This window comes from Heptranchias perlo, chromosome 20 (assembly GCF_035084215.1).
Source record: "Heptranchias perlo isolate sHepPer1 chromosome 20, sHepPer1.hap1, whole genome shotgun sequence".
Lineage (NCBI taxonomy): Eukaryota > Metazoa > Chordata > Chondrichthyes > Hexanchiformes > Hexanchidae > Heptranchias > Heptranchias perlo.
In genome coordinates this window covers 16,611,432-16,635,883 of record NC_090344.1, presented here as the reverse complement: position 1 = coordinate 16,635,883, position 24,452 = coordinate 16,611,432, and the positions used below count along the sequence as shown (strand labels likewise).

The following is a 24,452-nucleotide window of genomic DNA, read 5'->3' as shown; positions in this document are numbered from 1 at the left end:
AGGGTGGATTTGGGACCCCTGTGCGGCTGCGCTGCTCATTGTCCAGATCTGCTTGGAGCGATATTCACTTCAATTCATCACTGACAGGGACAGTTTGATTCGAAGTTTCTTTTCCCTGTTGCTTGGTGAGATTTCAAAAATAAACACGACCCGTGCTCACCCCAAACTCGTCAATTACACGCTGACAGATACAAGGCGGTCAAACTCTTCACTTCAGTGAGATGAAAGCCGAGAGGCGAACAAAACTCATTCAATGAAAGTGCAGGTCATTGAGGTGCCTTTAAAGTCCTGATTGTTTGCACTGAACTTCTTCCCAAACCGTTTCAGATTCACGTGGAGCGATTTGGCGAATTATTTCCCTCATTGCAAAAGTTTCAACTGCAGGTCAAGATCAAAAGTCAAGGGCAGAATGAGACGCCTTCCTGAAATTTGGGAACCAGGGATGCAGACTTTAGAGCAAGGTTCTGTTTATTGAGAAAAAGCAGATGAAACATTCATTCCGGAACGATCCAGAATCCGATCAGCTTGAGAAGTAACGGTTACCCCGTGATTTGAACACGCAGCCTTCTTGTGGCGCAATCAGTCATGGAGATGGAAGCAGGACGTTGAAAAGTGGGAAATAATCGATTCAGTGAGTGGGCGAAACTGCGGCAAATGGAGTTCAATGTGGGGGAGAGCGAGGTGATCCACTTTAAATCTAATAAAGATAAATCAGGCTATTTTCCAAATGGTGAGAAAAAAGGAACTGTGGAGGAGCAGTGAGATTTCGGGGTTGTTGTTGTTGTTGTTGTTGTTGTTGTTGTCGTCGTTGTCGTCGTCATCAAACGCATTGCCCTCATAAACCCTCTCTATTACCTCACCAAAAAACTTGATCAAGTTAGTGAAACACGATTTTCCTTCAACAAGTCCATGCTGGCTTTCCTTTATTAATCCACACTTGCCCAAGTGACTATTCATTTTGGCCCGGATCATCGTTTATAAAAGCTTCCCCACCACCGAGTTTAATGTTACTGGCCTGCAGTTGTTGGCTTTATCCTTACACCCTTTCTGAACAAGGATCTAACATTTGTAAACATCCAGTCCTCTGGCATCACCCCCGCATCTAAGGCGGATTGGAAGGTTATGACCAGGACCTCTGAAATTTCCACCCTTCCACTCCCTCAGCAACCTTGCAAGCATCCCATCTGGACCGGGTGACTTATCAACTTTAAGCATAGCCAGCCTTTCAAGTGCCTCCTCTGTATCAATTTTCACCACATCCAGTGTCTCAACTACCTCCCTTTTTACTGTGACTTTGGCAGCATCTTCTTCCTTGGTAGAGACAGATACAAAGTACTCTTTCAGTGCCTCAGTCACGCTTTCTGCCTCCATGCGAAGATCTCCTTTTTGGTCCCGAATCGGCCACACCCCTCCTCTTATGAACCTTTCATTATTTAAATGTCTGTCGAAAACATTTGGATTACCTCTTATGTTAGCCGCCAAACTATGTTCATACTCTCTCTTTTCCCCTCTTATTTACTTTTTCACGGTACTTCCTATATTCAGCCTGGTTCTCACTTGTATTGTCAAATTGATATCGATCATAAACCCCCTTTATCTGCTTCATTTTACCCCCTATCTCTTTCGTCATCCAGCGATCTCAGGCCCTACCTTCCCCCCTCTTGGGAATCTATCTAATCTGTACCCGAAACATCTCCTCCACCCATTGTTCGATAATATTTTAGCCTGCAAATCTTTGATTCCAATTTACACGAGCCAGGTACGTTCTCAACCCATTAAAATTGGCCCTTCTCCTGTTAAGTACTTTATCCGAGAAAGCTCCTTCTCCTTTTCCATAACCAATCTAAATCTTATGACACTTTGATCACCATTCCTAAATATGACACTGAGACTTGCTCCAATTGACCCACCTCATTCTCCAGAACCAGATCCACCAATGCCTCCTTCCTCGTATCATTATGTGTTAATATTAACACCTGTTACGTATTTGTATATTTGTTATATTTAATGTAAGATATTTGAGCTGCGAATGTGTCCAAAACACGTTTTCAGGATAACGCACTCGTGGGCTTATTTTACAAACTCCTTTAACTGCAACCAGCAACCAATCTCCATGAAAGGTTGCGAAGCAAAGCTGGTTTCAGAGCAGTTTTCGGCGTTCAGCTTTTGTCCACAATGTGTAATTAGTAGAAACTCATTTAAAGCACATCTTAGTATCAACGAGAATGTCAGGCACAGGACAGTTGGGATGGAACCGTCTCTTCTAATAATTAGAAAGTGTAATAGATTATAAAGTGAAAAAGCCAATCCAATCTCTCAGTCTCTCTCTCTGTCATTTTCTCGATGAGTGAACGTAAACCAGCAGAAGAAGCTAAAACAAAGTACTGAGAAGTTTTGTTTGTTTCCTTTTCCTTCGGGCGAGTACAGTTGAAGAGAATGATTTCTGATTTCTGCTGGACAAATCACTGGAATGAGTAGTGCATCTGGTTCCCATGGTACCCAGTGAAACATCCACGTTTATATCTCCCATTTACACTGATACCTTCCTTCCTCACTAATTATAGGAAACTTTTGGTAAGGTTCAATCACACTTCAGAAGTCCAGAAGCGCAAAGAAAGGTGAACACCTCATGGTGACGTAACCTGCAGGCGAGGGAGGTTTGCAGTTTTACCTGGAGCTGTAAATGTATAAACTCCTTCCAATGTACAAACTCCCCTCACCAACAGTAATTCAATTCTAACTGATCTGAGACTTTGGTCATTTTGGTGATTATACTTTGTAGAGTTAAAGGAGCAGTAAAATCCGTTGTGTGTTGTACACATAGCCGTTCAGTCAATATAAAACATTGTCATCCGACCTACCATGAGCAATGCCACAGGGGGTATGTTTGGTTACGGACAGTTCTGCCTCCAGCAGTTGTTCTCTCGGTCACACATCCGACATCAGCTCTCGGTTTCACACTTCAGAGTCAAGCCTGAATATAAACACATTTTTGTTTCAGAATTTGACCTGAAGGTCAACAAATCGCAAGTCAAGAGGAAGGAACAAACAAATCAAATATTTAAGAACGTTAACGGATAGAAAATTCACCATAAATGACTGAGGAAAAAATGAAGCAAACGGATCAAGATGAACAATTAGCAAAATGTAACAAATAAAGAAAGGAGAAGCGGAACCGATCAAATCGCTCCAAATAGTTTTTGAAAAATCCTTTTGTTTTTCATCTTAGTTTCTCCGTTAAGTTGGGGACGAACATCGAAAAATACTTTTCGTAACATCATAAAGACAATTAGAATAAACATTTCACAAAGTAGGCCTTAATCTTACTTATGCGATAGCATGTTATGTGTTTGTAAAATCTGCAATTGTTTTACCATTCTTTAAGTTTAGAGAGATGCTCTGAATATATGTTCTACATTGAAACGGAAGTGGATTAATAAAATAAAATGAGGACATTTGTTTATGAATATGAAGAGCTGATTTTCCATGTTAGATATCGCAATATATTTTGTAATAAAATAAAATGAGGACATTTGTTTATGAATATGAAGAGCTGATTTTCCATGTTAGATTTCGCAATAACTGTAATTTGTGAAATGGTGGAATGTATTTATTTCTATATCTGTACAGGTAAGGAAATCCCCACTGGATCATTTCCAGGAACCAGTCAAGTACTTAAATTAGTTTGTCAAACCCAAAACACCCTTTGGGATTTGCTGATTGAAAATTTCAATGGAAATCGCGACCATCACAAAGCATTTGAACAAATATACCCGCTGAGGTTTCGGGATTGTTACTGACTTCTTTATATCACTGAGTAACCTATTTTAAACTGGGTGAAGCTACAAATCTGATGATAAGAGTTTGGGTTAGAGAAGGAACAATTGAAAGTATCAAATTTAATTGCACTGATTCCACAAACACTGTACACCACATCCTTTAAACATTGTTAACTGTTTCGACATAAAACATCGAACAGCCCATCCCCAAAACACTGTCCCGATCTAAAATCAGTCGGCAGGACCCTGAGCCACAGTGAAAATGCTGTGATTTCAACCTGGTTCAAAACACACAGCCTTCTGATTTGGAGTCAGACGCGACTGTTCTTGCACCAGGCCCACAACAAGCGGCTGGAGCCGGATCCATTGGAGGGCGATCGGTGCAGACTGCCGCCGCGGCTCTCGGAATGTGAGAGGCGGAAGCTGGAGCAGCCTGACCGCCTCAACCACAGCACAGAATCCCCGCTCTGCCTCACATTGCAGAACTGACTCTGTGGCGCAATGGATAGCGTGTTGGACTTCTACTTAAGGATTTGAGGAGACATCCAAAGGTTGTGGGTTCGAGTCCCACCAGAGTTGGATTTTAGTTCAGGGATCGGGAACTGGGAAGTGAAATTTTGCAGCAAAACCGCAACAGGATCATTGATGTCCGTGAAGGACGGGAAGATTGGCGAAACATTCTCAAGGAGGAGACTCAACATCTGCTCAGACCGAATGTCAATCCGCTGGACTTCCGGCTCTGTCAGACTGCATGTTCCTTCAGACAGGTTTCCAACTGGACACATGCATCAGGCTGCCGTGACAGCATTGGTGCTTCAGGGGTAGAATTCTTGCTTGCAGTAATTCTATTCCTGTAAAAGTGGCTCCTAAAAATCGCAAGATGGAAAGTATCCTGCCTGAGCGGTCTAACCCGCTCGTTTAAAGCTCCAGTTAAATCCCTGAAATTTAGTTGGATCAAAATCATAGTTTGTGGTTCCAATTCCGCAGCCTCCCTCCGGAAAACAAGTAATGCTAAACATCTCATCTGCTATTGCAACAGCGCAGACCGGAGGAACCACATGGCAATTCAAATAAGTAGACGCATTTTGGAACACACCAATTGTACCTTCAACTCCGGTTGAAATGTTCACGAGCAAAAGGATTGTTTGACCTTGCTGAGACTCGAATTAACAACCACGGCATTTCCCGATCCTGCACTGTCATGGAAGGACCGCGCACTGACCGATTGCGCCGCTAGAGTCCGGTCACTCTGATCACCTGTCCCACTCTGCTGGAAAGAATCTTAAGGTAAGAGGCCCTTACCTGTGGAAACGTGTCTGTCCCCGTGATGAAACTAATATCTGCACTTCCACTTCCAGCTTCTTGCACATCCTCTGCTCCATCGCACGACAATCGGATTTTCTGCGAACAGGTCAAAATGAACATTGCCAGAAATTCTATCAGTCGTAAGATTTGAACCCAGCGCCCACGCAGCGATTGGATTTATTATCTTAAAGCAGTAATTTCCGTTCGGACAAAGCCTTGTCAGTCTTTCACTTTTTGTTTAATGCCCAAATAAATAAATTGGAGCTAATTGACCACATTTACGCCGTGCTGGGGTTGTTCTCCTTAGAGCAGAGAAGGTTCAGAGGAGATTTGCTAGAAGTGTTCAAAGTCATGGAGGGTTTAGATAAAGTTAATAAAGAGACGCTGTTCCCATTGGCGGAAGTGTCGAGAACCAGAGGACCCAGATTTGAGGTGATTGGCAAAAGAACCAAAGGCGACATGAGGAAAATCCTTTTTTTACGCAGTGAATGGTTATGATCTGGAATGCGCTGCCTGAAAAGGCGGTGGAAGCAGATTCAATCGTGACTTTCAAAAAGGAATTTGATAAATACTTGAAGGGGAAAATACAGGGTCACGGGGAAAGGGCCGGGGAATGGGACCAATGGGATTGCTCTTACAAAACGCAGGTAAGGAATTGATCGGTCGAATGATCTCCTTCTCCGGTGTGTTCATTCTATGATAAATATTATTTTACATACAGTGAACAGACCATCCCTAAAAGACTGCCCCGCGTCAAAACAGAGTAATACTGAAACGTGATTTGAGCACGCATCTATTCTAATCTGGAGTCAGATGCGCTACCGTTGCGCGACGTGGTCATCAGCAAGTAGATGGAGCCGTATCCATTGGAGGGAGATCGGTACCGACCGCCACAGGGACTCGAAGAAACGGAAGCAGCAGCAGCAACAGCGCAGGAGCCCCACTCTCTCATCCAGCCGTTACCAGCAGAGCTGCCAGTCCCGGCCTGAGCCCTGTCTGGGAGCCGCCTGCCATTCTTTCTTTACAGAACGGGACCGATCCAGTTTCAGCTCACACACAAGCTCAGGAATCCCACTCCTGTCAGATTCACTTATTTAAACCTTGTTTAGCTTCAGTGAATTGGGATTTAATTCAATCCTCATCTGCCCGCCGCTCTGTCAGTTCAGGACTTTATTTAAACCGACACTTGGAGCTCTGTTTTAGAGGGTGCCGACTGATTAAGCATTTCGCAGTCCCACCTCAAACACTTTTTGCTGCTAACTTCTGCTTAATACAAAGTTCCCAGGAACGAGGGAATTTCTCCTGGTTACTGAGTTCGAGTTAAGGAACAATAGGGGTGCGATTACACTGCTTGGTGTATTCTATGGGCCACCAGCTAGTGGGACGGATATAGAGGAGCAAATTTACAGGGAAGATACAGAGAGGTGCAAAAGCCATCGAGTAGTGATAACAGGGGATTTCAGCTATCCTAATATAAACTGGGATAACAATAATATAAGGCGCAAAGAAGAGGAAGAATTTGTGAAATGTGTTCAGGATAACTTTCTCGACCAGTACGTTTCTGGCCCACTGAGGAAGGAGGCATTGCTGGACTTAGTTGAAGGGAATGACGCGGGCCAAGTGGAGCAAGTGTCAGTGGGGGAGCATTTCGGGAGCAGCGATCAGTTTCATAAGGATTAGAATAGCTTTGGAAATGGACTCTGTCCACTCTAAAGTAAAAATACTCAATTGGAGGAGGGTCAATTTCAGTGGGATGAGAACAGACCTGGCCCCGGTAAATTGGAATTAAAGGTTGTCAGGCAGAAGTATAATTGGACAGTGGGCGGCTTTTAAAAAGATTATTCGGGTATAGAGAAGGTACATTCCAACGAGGTAGAAAGGTAGGGCAATTAAAGCCAGAGCTCCCCGAATAATAAGAGAGATAGAGAGTAAGATGAAGCGGGAAAAAGTGGCGTATGACAGGTGTCAGGTTGATAACACAAGTGCCAACCAGAGAGAATGTAGAAAGTTCAGAGGGGAAGTGAAAAAGGAAATAAGAGGGGCAAAGAGAGAGCACAAGAATAGTGGAAAACATAAAATGGAATCAAAAAGTATGCTACAGACATGTTAACAGTAAACGGGTAGTAAGAGGAGGGGCGGGGACGATTAGGGACCATAAAGGAGATCTACTCATGGAGGCAGTGGGGATGGCAGAGGTATTAACTGAGTACTTCGCATTTTTCTTTACCAAGGAAGAAGATGCTGCTAGATTCTCGATAAAGGAAGATATAGTTAAGAAACTGGATGGGCTAAAAAATGAGAAAGAAGAGGTACTAGAAAGGCTTGCTGTGCTTAAAATAGACAAGTCACCTAGTCTGGATAGGATGCACAACGAGGATGCTGAGGGAAGTAAAGGGGGAAATTGCAGAGGGACTGGCCATAATCTTCCAGACATCCTTCGATATGGGGATGGTGCCAGAGGACTTGAGAATTGCAAAGGTTACAACCTTGTTCAAAAAAAGGGTGTAAAGATAAACCCAGCAATAATAGGCCAGTCAGTTTAACCTCGGTGATGGGGAAAGTTTTGGAAATGATAATCCGAGACAGAATTAACAGTCACTTGGACGAGTGTGGATTGATTACGGAATGCCAGCACGGATTTGTTAAAGGCAAATCGTGTTTAACCAACTTGATAGAGTTGTTTGATGAGGTAACAGAGAGGGTAGATGAGGTCAATGCAGTTGACGTGGTGTATATGGACTTTCAAAAAGCGTTTGATGAAGTGACACGTGGTAGGCTTGCTATCAAGATTGCAGCCCATGGAATAAAGGGGGCAATTGCAACATGGATGCAGCACTGGCTAAATGACAGGAAACAGAGAGTTGTGGTGAATGGTTGTTTTTCGGACTAGAGGGAGGTGGGCAATAGTGTTCCGTAGGGGTCGGTGCTGGGACCACTACTTTTCTTGATCGATATTAATGACTTGGACTTGGGAGTAAAGGGTACAATATCAAAATTTGCAGATGACATAAATCTTGGAAGGGTAGAGAACAGTGAGGTGGATCGACTTAAAGAGGATATGGACACGCTGTTGGCATGAACGGACACGTGGCAGATGAAGTTTGACACTGAACAATGCAAGGTGATGCATTTCGGTGGGAAAAACGAGGAGAGGCAATATAAACTAGAGGGCACAATTCTAAAAGGGTTAGAGAAACAGAGCGATCTGGGGGTATATGTGCACAAATCGTTGAAAGTGGTTTAAAAAGCAGACGGGGTCCTGGGCTTTATAAAGAGGGGCATAGAGTACAAAAACAAGGAAGTCATGATGAACCTTTATAAAACACTATTTCGGCCACAAATGGAATATTGGGTCCAGTTCTGGGCAGTGCACTTTTGGAAGGATGTGAAGGCCTTGAGAGGGTGCAGAGGAGATTTACTACAATGATTCCAGGGATGAGGGACTTAAATTACATGGATAGACAGAAGAAATTGGGATTGTTCTCCTTGGAACTGAGAAGGCTGAGAGGAGATTTGATAGAGATATTCAAAATCATGAAAGGCCTAGACAGAGTAGATCGAGTGAAACTGTCCCCATTGACGGAAGGGACATGAACCAAAAGGCATAGATTTAAGGTGATTGGCAAAAGAACCAAAGGTGACATGAGTAAAAACTTCTTTACACAGCGAGTGGTTGAAATCTTTGCTTTTTGTGCTTTGCATGTGATGAAATGTCATCATTTTACAGACTGTATCTTAAGAGTGGGATTAAAAGTTCAGTGCTTCTGACACCAGGAATCTGGTGCAGCCGTTGTTAAATTTATCAAAGCAGGCAATTGTCGCCGTTTATCACAAGAACGCCCGAACCGGATATGCGGTCAAGATGAAAGTAACGCAACGAGAAGCATCTGATACAACACGAAAGGCATCGGACTGTGACAACAATCCCCACCATTTTGCTTTTCCAACATGAAGGGTGTGACATTTATTCTCTGAACATAGAAACAGTCTGGTCTCGCTCACGACAGAAATCTCCACGTCACAGCGAATTCACCTTTCGGGACCTTGTCTGTCAAGATGAATTGTAATTTCCGTGAAGCCAATGTTCCATTCCTTTATATGTTTCAAGTGCCTGCTCTCCGATCACAAGGTTTTTTTTAGTCCACAGGGTAAATGTTGGACTAACAGCCATGCTCAGCCGGCAATGATCACGGTACATTTTCTTGCAGACAAAACACACAATGAAACCCTGGAACTTTGAGGCGATGAATCCTCAGGAAAAATAAAATAAGGGCTCGAATCAATCTTACCAATAGCACCAACGAGAAAGGTGAAGAGGTCACCTGCTAAACCAGTAATTCACTGAGCTCAACCTTGAGGTTGCAGTGACCAATATAACAGCTGTCTCCTGTCAGGTTACTTTTCCGAAATGAATAGTTGAAGCTTGCAGGAGTGAAAATCCAACGAGCCGGTCTTCACTCTTAAACCAGCAACTATGAAGTTAAGAGAAACGTGCCGGAGAAATACTCGATTTCAGCGCGGTGACACAAGGCCAGTGTAAAGCTCAGTTAATATGATCGCCGAGTGGCGAGCGGGTGGATTTGGAACTCCTGATCGACCGCACTGTGCATTTTCCAGATCTGCTTGGAGCACCAATCCCTTCAATTCATCACTTACAGGGACAATTCGATTCTCGGTTTCTTTTCCCTGAGTTTGGCGAGATCTTCAAAATTGAAAGCGATCCATATCAGAGCGAACCTTGTCACCGACATGCTCACAGATACAAAGCGGCCGCACTCTGCTTCAGTGAGATGAAAGACCAGAGCGATTTCAAGTTGGAAGGCAATTGCAAAGAAAGCTCGTTCAATTTAAGTGCAGGTCATTGAGGTGCTTTTAAAGTCCTGATTGTTTGAACTGAACTTCTTCCGAAAGCGCTTGAGATTCAGGTGGAGTGATTTGGGGTCTTCCTTTCCCTCTTTTCAAATGTTTGAACGGCACGTCAAGATCAAAAGTCTCGGGCCAAATTTGTGTTTCTCCGGGTTATGAAACTCGAATCAAAAATTATACCCCGCCCTCAACGAGCCCAGAAACAAGAACGTTTCTTCACATTAATGTGTTCGCGACACATTCTATGAGAGGTCTGTCTGTATCATGAAAGAGGATTTTTGAAGAGAGATTCTGATCAACTCCGTGTTGCTCCTGAACAAAATACAAACACCAAACTGTGCGTTTTTGCTACTCAAATTCAATAAATATCACGAATTACACATAAGTACCGTTGGAAGTTGAACGCAGGAACTTCCTGTTTAACGAGACAGGCACGTTAACCAACTTAGCCACTTCTGAGCCCATTCACGGCCGCGTGTCCAACCTCCTCTCATTAATATCTACGTCACATTCTTTTGCGGGCTCAGACTGTTCTATCTTTGTCCATTTCGCTTGCCCGTTTCCCTGTGAATTCCGATACTGACTGCGTTTCAGACTGTGTTCATCTTTGTGTGTCCATCAGTGTGCTGATACACAGATGAATATTTGTGCTTGTGTTTGTTTGTTACATTAAATAAATTAGGGGATCAGACAATTCTCGCTCTGACACTGAAGAACTAATTGAGCAAATTTCACAGCGAAGTATTGTTTATTGTGGAGCTGAAACTAAAAAAATCGTAAGAGGTGCAAAAAGGGAAAACGAGAAAAACTTGTGAGGGAAATTAAGACAACAATCAAGGTTTTTACACGTACATTAAGAGAAAGAAGGGTGACTAAGAGTAATGTGGGCCCCTTAAAGACAGATGGAGGTGATATTTTAATTGAAAATCAGGAAATGGCAGACCAGCTGATACTCACAGAAAAGCATGAGGATAATCGACCAGAAACACGAGGAAAACTAAAAATAAATCAAGGGGATTCAGTGTAAGTAAAATAATGGTAATGAAGAAAATAATGAGACTAAAGATGGAAAAATCTCCAGGATCTGATGGTTACCACCCCAGGGGATTAAAAGGAGTAAGTGAGGAGATTGTACAAGCTTTGGTCATGATCTTTCATACTCTCATGATTCAGGATTTGTTCTATGGATTGAAAAATTGCCAATGTCATTCCATTATTTAGGAATGGGAGCAGAGATAAAATAGGACATTATAGACTTTTAGTCTGATGCCTGTTGTGGGGAAGTTACTCGTATCTGTTATTAGGGAAAGAATGACTGAGCACTTGGATAAATATGAATGGATCAGACAGAGCCAGCATGGATTTGTAAAGGGTAAGTCAAGTCTAACGAAACAAGCTGAACTTCTTGAAGATGTAACTAACGTGGTAGATAATGCAGTGTCTATGGATGTTATATCGACTTCCAGAGGCATTCGATAAGGTACCACGTAAGAGACTGTCAACAAAAATGAGAACACATGGAAATTAAAGTAACCTATTGACATGGGTAGAGAGTTGATTGGGAGGTAGGAGACAGAGAGCAGGGATAATGAATCTGTGCTCAAATTGACAGGCTGTGATTAGTTGTGTCCCCCAGGGATCTGTACCGGGGCATCAGCGTTTTACTATATGTATAAATGAGGCAAATGAAGAAATAGAGAGCCATATATCCAAGTTTGTCGACGACACCAAGTTAGGTGGCACAGTGAGTAATGTAGATGGGAGCATAAAGTTACAAAGCGAAATTGATAGATTAATTGAGTTCGTAAAACTGTGGCAGATGGAGCTTACATAGAATTACATAGAATGTACATCACAGAAACAGACAATTGTGCCCAACTAGACTATGCCGGTGTTTATGCTGCAGACGAGCCTCCTCCAACCCCTCTTCATCTAACCCTATGAGCAAACCCTAATATTCTTTTCTCCTCCATGTGTTTATCTCGCTTCCCCGTAAATGCATCCATGCTTTTCGCCTTAACTACTCCTTGTGGGAGCGAGTTGCACATTCTGGCGAGCATCTTTGTAAATATGGTTCTCTTGAATGTCATATTGGATTAATTTGTGACTATCTTATACTTATGGCCCCAATTTTGGACTCCTCCCCACAAAATTGCAAACACCTTATCTGCATAATCTTAAAGTCCTATTTTAGGTCACCCTCAGCGTTCTATTTTCTATGGAAAAGAGCCGAAGACTGTTCAATCTTTCAATCCGGGGAAGTGTGAGGTCATCCACTTTGGACCTAAGCAAGATAGATGAGAATATTTTCTAACTGGTGAGAAACTAGGAATTGTGAAGGAGGAAAGATGTTTACGGGTCCAAGTGCAGAAATCATGAAAAATCAGTGGACAGTTACAAAAAATAATTCAAAAGGCTCATGGAACTTTGGCCTTTATCTAAAAGGAGCTGGAATTCAAAGGGGTGTAAGTTATGTTACAGTTATATAAACTCTGATGAGACCACAGTTCGAGTACTGCCTTCAGTTCTCGGCACCACACCTCAGGGAGGATATATTGGCCTTGGAGGGGGTGCAGCGCGGATTCACCAGAATTATACCGGAGCTAAAATGTTTAAATTATGCGGACAAGTTGCATAGAAAAGGTTTGTATTTCCTTGTGTGTAGAAGATTAAGTGTTGATGTAATCGAGTTGTTGAAGGTGATTAAATGAGCCAATGGTGTGTGTGCGAGCTGTGAGACAGCTTGAAATACCAATCCTCTCCACCACTGGGGACTGAGACTTTCAACATACAGGGATTTTCATTCGTGCAAGTTTCGTCCACATTTTCTGCTCTTCATTTCTCCGACCTGCTTGTTGCGCATTTCCCTTCAATTCAGGACTTACAGGAAAAATTCGATTCTGCGGTCAATCTTCGGGTCACATGGTGAGATTTCAAATAATTGAAATCGACCCTTATCAACACCAATATCGTCACCGACACGTTTGACGAATTCAAAGCGGTTTCTATCACGGTTTTGCTGCACAACTCGTTCAAAGATACTGTCGGTAATTGGAGGGTCTTTCAAGTCATGACACGAACATAACAGTTCGCACTGCCGTTTTCCGGAAGACGCTTCAGATCCATGTGGAATGATTACGGTCTGGCGGTTAAATCTGTTCCCTCTTTACTAAAAATACTAAAAGTCCCCCCTTTGAACCCGGGACTTTTAGTATTTTTATAACCTATACCAAACTTGTTTATCCTGTACTGTACATTACTTATTAAATATTACAGGTAAGCAGAGTACTTGAGCTGTCATAGCTGTGACTTTGATTTTTCTCCCTCTCCTCTGGATCTCCCCGGCAACTGCCACGAACCACAATCTTCTGTCACTCTTCTCCATCAGGAAGTTCCGAGTCTCGGTTTTCAAATGAAATAACGCCCATCTCTTCAGTCACTGACAGCCCAGAGAGAGTTTCTTAGTTTCAGCTCCCACTTTCCCCAAATCCTCAAAGTAGCATGAAAATAATTGTCCTTAAGTTAATAATAATAATATAATTAAAAGTTATTATCGTCTGGGGTTTTGTTTCAGATGCCACGGCTTTGAAATGTCACTGCGGATGTTTAACGAATCGCCTCTTGGTTGGAGGCTTCTGTGTGGGAAAGATCTCGAAGCGATAATTGAGAGACCGAGGATGAAGCTGTTTGATGGGAGCGCTGGTGACACAGACTGTGCGCGGCTCCAGTGGTGCAATCGGTCAGTGCGCGTTATTTCTACAATAATTATACCCTCGAGAAATGCTGGAGTTATGAATTTCAGCTCCATCTAAAGTTGTTGAACCTTCTAAACATTTTTGATTGGAGTTCAAGGTACAACCGGTTCCATAACGCATCGACTTCTTCATGTCCCCATGTGGGCACTGAGGCTCCTCTGGCCGACCGTCTTGCAACAGCAGGTGAGAGTTTATTTGTTCATAAGAGAAGAGGGGGCAATTGGCGAGAGCTGAAATGGTAAAGCGGCAGGCACGAGATGTTTAAATCTGAAGAACCAAAACACAATTCTTCTTTCCGTGAAGCAGGTATTCATCGGTTTGAAGTGTCGTGGAGGGAAAATTCGGGAGGCAAATCTGCTGCCTGGTGTCACGGTGTAACGGGTGAAATTATTCAGCTTTCAATTGTTGATCGGCTGAAATGTCGAGAGGCATTTTCCAGCTCCCGTGTGGAACAAGTTTAGCTTTTGAGCCATTGGGTAAAGTGTTTTATTTTTATTGCTGCTGAGGAATGACAAGACATTTTGTACAAACAAGAAGAAATGAAAACTCACGAGTTCGCTGTCCATGTTTCTGACATCATGTTCAACAGAAACAAGGATTCTCCTCAACACGTTGCTGAAAATTGGATAAAAGAGATACTCCCCCAAATTCGACAGCGACAAGGATAATTCTGAGTCCTACCATGAATCTGTATGATGGAAACCAATTTGACAGCGAGCCTGAATAGCTCAGTCGGTAGAGCATCAGACTTTTAAAACAGGTAGTGATCTGAGGGTCCAGGGTTCAAGTCCCTGTTCAGGCTAAAAGTTTTAAAACAGCTGGCAAGATCTGCTTTTCCAGCGGACCAATATCAGCGAAAGGAGCAAGAGTTGGCCATGCAGTCCCTGGAGCCTGCTTCGCCATTTGATAAGGTCATCGCTGATCTTCGACCTCAACTCCACTTTACCGACCTATCCCCATATCCCTTGAGTTCTTTTGTGTCCAAAAATCTATCTACCTCAGTTTTGAATCTATTCAATGGCTCAGCATCCACAGGCCTCTGGGGTGGAGAATTCCAATGATTCACAACCCTCTCAGTGAAGAAATCTCTCTACAAAATAGCCGGCCCCTTATCTTGAGATTATAACCATTAGTTCTAGACTCTCCAGCGTGAGGAAACAACATCCCAGTATGTACCCTGTCAAGCCCTCTCAGAATTTTATATGTTTCAATGAGATCACCTCATTATTGTAAACTGCAGAGAATATAGGCCCAGTCTACTCAATCTCTCCTCACAGGACAACCCTCTTATCCCAGGAATCAATCTAGTGAACCTTTGTTGCACCCACCCGAAGACAAGTGCATCGATCCGCAGATAAGGAGATCTGCCAGGTGAATTAGATGTTTGTTGCAAACACGGAGAATTAATGAAACCAAGACTTCCCTGCAGAGAAAGGAGTTGGAAAGAAAGATGCTGGGCATTGAGAGGCGAAGGATTTTGTATGTTGCAGGATGAATGGACAAAAGGATCTCAACTCCCTGCTTCTTTTCAACACTGATAAATCGAGACAAAAATATAATCTCCGTGCTTCTTTCAGATAATGAATGTCTGAATGCTCAAGAGATCACTGATCCAAGCCAATTATCTCCACACGCACTCTTCTTCCACGTTGCTTAGCTTTGAAATTGTGCATTTTTTCACACTGGGATTCAACTTGAAGAAAACGAAGCTGTGATCAGCTGGTGTTGTTCAGGAAACGGAGTGCAAGAAGGCCAATGATAACAATGACTGTTCGAACACTGTGAGCTACAGTTAAAGATTAGCAACATTTAAAGTGTCAGGCAGCAGATATTTTCCAAGTCATGACAGAAATGGCAAGAAAATTTCACACTCTGGATCTTGACCCTTCCCCTGGGATTCTCACTTTGAACAAGTGGGATTTGTCTTGAGACAGGATGTCCCAGCTCTACACCTTTATAGGGACAAGGACAGGACCAGGTATGCTGAATGGCATTTCTCTTTGACTTCACTGCAGTGCCTAGAAACCCTGCTCACTATGGTCTGTGTGTGTTTGATGGGACAGCATAGAGGGTGTGGAGGGAGCTTTACTCTGTATCTAACCCGGGCTGTCCCTGCCCTGAGAGTGTTTGACGGGGCAGTGTAGAGGGAGCTTTACTCTCTATCTAACCCGTACTGTCCCTGCCTTGGGAGAATTTGATGGAACAGTGTAGAGGGAGCATTACTCTGTGTCTAACCTGTGCTGTAGGTATCCTGGGTGTGATTGATAGGGCAGTCCTGAGGGAGCTTTACTCTGTATCTAACCCGTACTGTACATACCCCAGGAGTGTTTGATGGGACAATTTAGAAGGTACTTTACTTTGTATCTAACCCGTGCTGTACATACCCGAGGAGGGTTTGGTGGTACAGTGAAGAGGGAGCTTTACTCTATATGTAACGCGTGCTGTACCTGCCCTGGGCGTGTTTGATGGTGCAGTGCAGAGGGTCTTTAGTCTGTATCTAACCCGTGCTGTACCTGACTGGAGAGTGTTGACACTGGGTGCTCACCTCGATGAGAACAACATTTAACCCGAAGATGATAAGATAAACCCATCTGCTCCTCCCCTGTACACAGACCTTGGGAGACATTGAGTGTACCTAACATATTTAGACAATGCCCATAATCAATTTTTGAACACCTCCCTCAGATCTCCCCTTACCGTTCTTTGTCCTATGAAAAGAGTCCCAGTTTCTCTAATCTCTCCTCATATCTAAAGTCTCTCGTCACTGATATTTCACATTTCAGTGAATCATTTCTGCACTCTCTCCATGGCATTGACATCCTTCCGAGTGTAAGATCCCCAAAACTTGACACAATATTCTAACCGCAGCCTAACCAATAACTTGTACAGGTTTACATGGCCTCTGTCCTTTTGTACTCTATACCCCTGTTTGTAAAACCGAGGATCACATGTATTTTTCCACCACTTTATCAACTTGACCTCCCACTTTTAAAGGTTTGTGTATCTGAACACTTTGCAGGTTTAGAGATATTAACATAACATGGCTACAATACATTGACATTAAATGTCTGATGCAATGTGTATTATGGGAAAGAGAAGTTTAATCTGAGTTAGAAACTCAAACAGGCGCTTGACTTCAGGCAGGTCGTCATGGCAACACTAATCAGCCATTCCATTCCACAGAGTCGGCTGGTTGGAATCTCTAATCCGATAAGGGGAAGGAACAGGAATTCGTCTGTTATTAACCATAATATAAACCTGAACCAGAGTGAGCAATATAGTAGATTAGATTGTAATGTGTGATGCTTATTTAATGAATATGAAATGTTAACTCCTGATGTTAAGTAGCATACAGGGTAAGATAAGGCAGAAAATGAAAGCTTATGTCAGACACCGAGAGCTCAATAATACAGAAAGCCGAGAGGAGTATAAAAAGTGCAGGGGTGAAATTAAAAAGGAAATTAGGAAACCAAAGAGAGAGCATCAAAAAATATTGGCAAATAAAATCAAGGAAAATCCAAAGATGTTTTATAAATACATTAAGAGCAAGAGGAAATGAAGGAAAGGGTAGGGCCTTTTAGAGACCAAAAAATGAACCTATGTGTCGAGGCAGAAGATGTAGGTCTGGTTCTTAATGAATACTTTGCTTCCGTCTTCACAAAAGAGAGGGATGGTGCAGACATTGTAGTTAAGGAGAAGGTGTGTGAAATATTGGGTGCGATAAACTTAGTGAGAGAAGCAGCATTAAGGGGTTTAGCATCTTTGAAAGTAGATAAATCACCAGGGCCGGATGAAATGTATCACAGGGTGTTACAAGATGCAAGGGAGGAAATAACGGAGGCCCGAACCATCATTTTCCAATTCTCAGTGGATACAGGCGTGGTGCTGGAGGATTGGAGGACTGCTAATGTTGTACTATTGTTTAAAAAGAGAGCGAGGGACAGACCGAGTAATTACAGGCCAGTTAGTCTAACTTTGGTGGTGGGCAAGTTTAAGAATCAATTCTGAGGGACATGATAAACCATCACTTAGAAAGGCACGGAGTAATCAAGGACAGTCAGCGTGGATTTGTTATGGGAAGGTCGTGTCTGACTAACTTGATTGAATTTTTTGAGGAGGTAACAAGGAGAGTCGATGAGGGTAATGTATTTGATATAGTCTACATGGATTTTAGCAAGAGTTTTGACAAGATTGCACATGGCAGACTGGTCAAAAAGGTACAATCCCATGGGATCCAAGGGAGGGTTGCAAGTTGGATCCAAAATTGGCTCAGTGGCAGGAAGAAAAGGGTGATGATCGACGGGTGTTTTTTTGACTGGAAGGCTGTTTCCAGTGTGGTTCCGCAGAGCTCAGTACTCGGTCCCTTGCTTTTTGTGATGTATATGAATGATTTGGAATTAAATGTAGGGGGCTTGATCAAGAAGTTTGCAGGTGATACAAAATTGGCCGCATGGTTGATAGTGAGGAGGAAGCTGTAGAGTGCAGGAAGATATCAATGGACTGGTCAGGTGGGCATAAAAGTGGTAAATGGAATTCAATCCGGAGAAGTGTGAGGTAATGAATTTGGGGCCAGCAAATAAGGCAAGGGAATACACAATAAATGGGAGGATACTGAACGGTGTAGAAGAAGTGAGGGACCTTGGAATGCATGTCCACAGATCCCTGAAGGTAGCAGGATAGGTAGATAAGGTGGTTAACAAGGCATATGGAATTCTTTCCTTTACTAGCCACGGCATAGACCAGGGAGGTTTTGCTGGAACTGTATATAACACTGGTTAGGCCACAACTTGAGTACTGTGTACAGTTCTGGTCACCACAATACAGGAAGGGTGTAATTTCACTTGATTGGGTACAGAGGAGATTTACGAGGATGTTGCCAGGACTGGATAATTTTATGCACGAGGAAAGATTGGATAGGCTGGGATTGTTCTCTTTGAAACAGAGGAGGCTGAGGAGTAATTTCATTGAGGTGTACAAAATTATGTGTGGCCGTGATAGGCTGGGTAGCAAGGACCGATTTCCCTTAGCAGAGAAGTCAATAAACAAAGGGCAGGGCATAGATTTAAAGTGATTGGTAGTAGGATTATTGAGGAGCTGAGGAAAACATTTTTCACCCAGAGGGTGATAGGTGTCTGGAACTCACTGCCTGAAAGGGTGGTCGAGGCAGAAACCCTGAACTCATTTAAAAGGTACCCGGATATGCACCTGAAGTGCTGTGACCTAAAAGGCTATGGACCAAGTGCTCGAAAGTGGGATTAGGCTGGATGGGACGAATGGCCTCCTTCTGTGCCGTAAATTTTCTATGATTCTATGATTCTAATTAACAGTAAGCAGGGTAGTTCAGGGATCAGGAGAACACTACTGAAGAAAAGTAACTGCTGGGAACCAAGCAATGTGTCCTTGTAAACCACAGATTAGGGAAGTTGCAGCTCCAGTGACAGATGGATCACAACAGGGTATAAAAATGAGGGGATACTGATGTAAGGGGCAGTTGGGACTGGAGACACCCGAGATCAAGCTCAGGGCGTCCGTCGTTCCATCCAGAGGACTGATCTCGTCTACACGGGGCATTTGCATGTTTCCTCTGGAACGGTAGAGGCAAGAGAATTTGCTCATATATTTCTTAATGAGGTATTAAAGTTGCTGACTCTCAGACTTGTTAATTAATAAGACAATGCATCAGTTAGAACCTTCCACACCTAAGTCTCTTTGCTGCTCGACTTTAAGACTTTGACCATTTAGTTTACATTTCATCTCATTTTTCTTCCTCTCAAAATGCATCCCGTCACATTTCTCTGCATTAAATTTCACCTGCCCCATTTACTAACCCGTGGACGTCACAATTGCCCAAGGTGCCAATTTTGGCGTCATCTAGAAATCTTCACCTTGTGTCCCACATATCCAAGCTCAGATCATTCTCTATATTGAGAAGAGCCATGGTAACACTGACCCTGGGGCACACCACTGTTAATATCCCTCCAGTCTGAAGAACATCCATTAACCACTACTCTCTGTTTTCTGCCCTTTACACAACTTCCTATCCACACTGCCTCATTCCCGATAATAAGGGCAGTATTAATTTTATCAACAAGCCTCCTGTCCGGCATCTTACCAAACACCCTTTCACAATCAATGTACACAATATCCACTACATTCCCTTTATCAGTAGACTTGAGTTCCCTCAAATGATCCATGTTGGCTGTTCTTAATTAATGTGTTTTTCTAACAAATGTTGAAATGCTTGCTCCACCTCATCTGCTCTGATCTGTTTCAAAACGCAACAGAAAGATCAAGTCGTCTTCTGGAGTTTAAGATAAATTAGATTTTAAAAATTATGTTTAAGACAATGACGGGCATCTGGGCTGAGACCCGCCCATTCTGTGCCGCAACTCTCGCCCCTCACACACTCCGATTGATTGGAGGACCAACACACCCCACACCCGCTCACCCCTCCAGTCAATTTCCGCTCCTCCCATTGATACGGAACTCTCCTTCATCACCATGGTGGGATTAGTGTTGACACTGACATCCTGAGGTGCAGTTCGAAAATAAACCTTAATTGAACCCGTCAGTTGCAACATTTAATAAAACGAAATTAATAAAAGTTACCGTAAATAATATTTTCTGGAGTTTACCAAAGTGGTGGAGCGTCTGCGCTGTGTGTTTGTGCCAGTTTAAATGGCACGAAGAGCTGGGGTTTCAGTTAATTTTATTTTCCTTGGTCCAAACGCGCTCTCGCTTCTTCCAAAGTATTTGCTTCTCAGCAAGATGTTAAGACCAGCAATGGCGGCTGCAACACCCAGCATGCTGCGCGGTACAGATTGTGCCCTATCTGAATCAGTGGAGCACAGCGCGCAGGCGCAGTAGTGACTCATTATCGGGCTGTGTGTCCTGAGCATGCGCGGTCAGTCGAGGCTGCGGGAGGAGCGCGTTCGGTGCAGGTGAGAGGATCGGAGCAAGAGGATCAATAAACCCCGGGGCCCGGGTCCGGGCTCAGGCCCAGGCTCAGGCTTTACAAACCCCGAGTGCGGCCCCAGACCCGAATGTAAAACAGTGAACATTATCCCCCCTCACTACCCGCCGGTTTCCGGTTTCTCCCGTTTCGCTCCGGACCAACTCTGAACTAAAGGCCGCGGCCCCGCGCATGCGCGGTGTGAACTGGGAATTCTCAGGGAGCGTCTGTAAATGAAGGAGAAATGGTGATCGGTCAGGGAGCGTCTGTAAATGAAGGAGAAATGGTGATCGGTCAGGGAGCGTCTGTAAATATAAGAGAAATGGTGATCGGTCAGGGAGCGTCTGTAAATATAGGAGAAATGGTGATCGGTCAGGGAGCGTCTGTAAATGAAGGAGAAATCGTGATCGGTCAGGGAGTGTCGAAATGAAGGAGAAATGGTAATCGGTCAGGGAGGGTCTGTAAATGAAGGAGAAATGGTATTCGGTCAGGGAGCATCTGTAAATCAAGGAGAAATCGTGATCGATAAGGGAACATATGCAAATGAGGGGGAAATTGTGATCGGTCAACGAGTGTTTGTAAATGAAGGAGAAATGGTGATCAGTCAGGGGGTGTCTGTAAATGAAGGAGAAATGGTGATCAGTCAGGGAGCATCGGTAAATGAAGGAGATATGGTGATCTCTTTTTCTTCAGTCATCCAGGGAGCTCTAGCTTTGGATGCTATTCCTTTGCTCCTCGTGGGAATCAGTCTACTCTCTACCAAACCCACTCCTCCTCGAAGGCCTCCCATTGTTCAATTACTGTTTTGTTGCCAATTTTTGATAACAATTCACCTGGACAAGATCCCTTTTTAACTCACTGAAATTAGCCCTCCTCCAGTTAAGAATTTTCACATTTGACTGTCCCCTGTCCTTTTCCATAACTGTTCTAAACCTAATGAGATTATGATCACTGCTGCCCCAGTGAAACATGCTCCACCTGCCCCACTTCATTCTCCACACCGAGCCCACTGCTGTAATCACATTCACTCTCTCACATTCACTCTCTCACACTCACTCACACTCACTCTATCACATTCACTCTCTCACCCTTTCACTCATGGTTTAGGGCCACTGAAAGATGATGCGATGTGTTTGGATTTCAGCACAGGGAGGAGGGAGAGTGTGTGGGACGGGGATTTACAGCTTTGAGAAATAAGAGAGGAAAGAATGTTCCATAGAACGTCGAGTTATCTGATCTGAATTTTTATCCTGTACTTACAGTGATAACTTTTATAAACTCCTTTTACAGGGTATTAGAAGGGGAGGATTTGCAGACAGGAAACTCAAACCAAAGATCACGTCAAGATCTGACAGAGTCATTTGATTCATCAGGACTTGAATATCATCGGCCTTTGAATGTGGAAGGAGAAATGTTTGTCTGTTCTATCTCTGGGAGAAGATTTCAAACATCAGTGTGAGTGGAAAAGCACCAAGACACACACACCCGAGTGAGAGTGTTCCAGTGCACTGACTGTGGAAAGAGCTTTAACCAGTTACATAGCCTGAAAAAACATCACACCATTCACAGCGGGGAGAAACTGTACACGTGTTCTGTGTGTGGACGAGGCTTCAACTGATCGTCCAACCTGGAGAGACACAAGGACACCCGGACCACGGAGAAACCGTGGAAATGTGGGGACTGTGGGAAGGGATTCAATTACCCGTCACTGCTGGAAACTCATCGACGCAATCACACCGGGGAGAGGCCGTTCACCTGCTCCGTGTGTGGGAAGGGATTCACTCAGTCATACAGCCTCCTGATGCACCAGCGATTTCACTCTGATAATCGACCTTTTAAGTGTTCGAATTGTGAAAAGAGGTTTAAAAGCAAAAGTAACCTGCTGACACACCAACGCATTCACACTGGGGAGAGACCGTTCACCTGCACCGTGTGTGGGAAGGGATTCACTCGGTCATCTCAGCTTCTGTCACACCAGCGAGTTCACACTGAGGAGAGGCCGTTCTCCTGCTCCGTGTGTGGGAAGGGATTCACTGGTTCATCCACCCTGCTGACACACCAGCGAGTTCACACGAGGGAGAGCCCGTTCATCTGCTCCGTGTGTAAGAAGAGATTCACTCATTCATCCCACCTTCTGTCACACCAGCGAGTTCACTCTGATGAGAGACCTTTTAAATGTTCTGACTGTGAGAAGAGGTTTAAAAGCAAAAGGAATCTGCTGAGACACCAACGCACTCACACTGGGGAGAGGCCGTTCACCTGCTCCGTGTGTGGGAAGGGATTCACTCGGTCATCCATCGTGCTGACACACCAGCGAGTTCACACTGGGGAGAGGCCTTTCAACTGCTCCGTGTGTAAGAAGAGATTCACTCGGTCATCCCATCTTCTGTCACACCAGCGAGTTCACTCTGATGAGAGACCTTTTAAATGTTCTGACTGTGGGAAGAGATTTAAAATCAGAATTGAACTATTGAGACACCAACGCACTCACACTGGGGAGAGGCCGTTCACCTGCTCCGTGTGTAAGAAGAGATTCACTCGGTCATCCCACCTTCTGTCACACCAACGAGTTCACTCTGATGAGAGACCTTTTAAATGTTCTGACTGTGAGAAGAGATTCAACAGCAAAATTGATCTGCTGTCACACCAACGCAGTCACACTGGGGAGTGGCCGTTCACCTGCTCTGTGTGTGGGAAGGGATTCACTCGGTCATCCACCTTGTTGATGCACCAACGCACCCAAACTGGGGAGAGGCCGTTCACCTGCTCTGTGTGTGGGAAGGGATTCACTCGGTCATCCACTCTGCTGACACACCAGCGAGCTCACACTGGGGAGAGGCCATTCACCTGCTCTGTGTGTAAGAAGAGATTCACTCAATCATCACACCTTCTGTCACACCAGCGAGTTCACACTGATGAGAGACCTTTTAAGTGTCCTGACTGTGGGAAGAGATTTAAAATCAGAAATGAAATGGTGAGACACCAACGCACTCACACTGGGGAGAGGCCGTTCACCTGTTCCTTGTGTAAGAAGAGATTTACTCGGTCATCCAACCTTCTGTCACACCAGCGAGTTCACTCCGATGAGAGACCTTTTAAATGTTCTGACTGTGAGAAGAGATTTAAAAGCAAAATTGATCTGCTGTCACACCAGCGCACTCACACTGGGGAGAGGCCGTTCACCTGCTCCGTGTGTGAGAAGAGATTTACTCGGTCATCCACCCTGCTGAGACACCAGCGAGTTCACACTGATGAAAGACCTTTAAATGTTCTGACTTTGGGAAGAGATTTAAAATCAGAAACGAACTGCTGAGACATCGACGCAGTCACACTGGGGAGAGACTGTTCACCTGCTCCATGTGTGGGAAGAGATTCACTAATTCATCCCACCTTCTGAAACATTAACTTGTTCACACTATTGAGTGACCTGTTAATGCACTGACTGTGAGAAGAGCTTTAAAAGCAGAAATGAACTGCTGACACATCAATACATGCCCATTGGGGAGAGACTGTTCACCTGCTCCGTGTGTGGGAAGGGATTCACTCAGTCATCAGACGTGCTGAGACACCAGCGAGTTCACATATGACTGCAGGGGTCGGATTCTGCTGTTAATCGCATCCAGGACTGAACCATATCCATTCTGACAGTTGGGGTTTGTTTCTGCTGATGTCAATAACCCCTATAACTGGGCTGGAGTTTAATATTCTGGATATCTGTTCAATAAATCAGATTTGTTTTAAACACCTTCTTGTAGATTTTGTCTTTCCCACCTGAGTGTTTAGCATCACCTGACT

The 24,452-nt window shown here is 43.9% G+C and overlaps 1 protein-coding gene and 2 non-coding genes across 3 annotated transcripts; all 3 read left to right on the top strand.

The window, feature by feature from the left end:
- Nucleotides 1-4,266: 4,266 nt before the first annotated feature.
- On the top strand, nt 4,267-4,358 carry trnar-ucu (transfer RNA arginine (anticodon UCU)). Its single transcript is given in 2 exon segments — nt 4,267-4,303; nt 4,323-4,358. It is a non-coding gene; the product is annotated as a tRNA-Arg (tRNA).
- A 10,064-nt stretch (nt 4,359-14,422) lies between these two features.
- trnak-uuu (transfer RNA lysine (anticodon UUU)) lies at nt 14,423-14,507 on the top strand. The gene is given in 2 exon segments: nt 14,423-14,459; nt 14,472-14,507. It is a non-coding gene; the product is annotated as a tRNA-Lys (tRNA).
- A 7,788-nt stretch (nt 14,508-22,295) lies between these two features.
- LOC137335634 (zinc finger protein 84-like) lies at nt 22,296-24,117 on the top strand. The gene has a single exon (XM_068000931.1). The coding sequence runs from the start codon at nt 22,459-22,461 to the stop codon at nt 23,968-23,970; it is 1,512 nt and encodes a 503-aa protein (XP_067857032.1). The 5' UTR covers nt 22,296-22,458; the 3' UTR covers nt 23,971-24,117.
- Nucleotides 24,118-24,452: the final 335 nt, after the last annotated feature.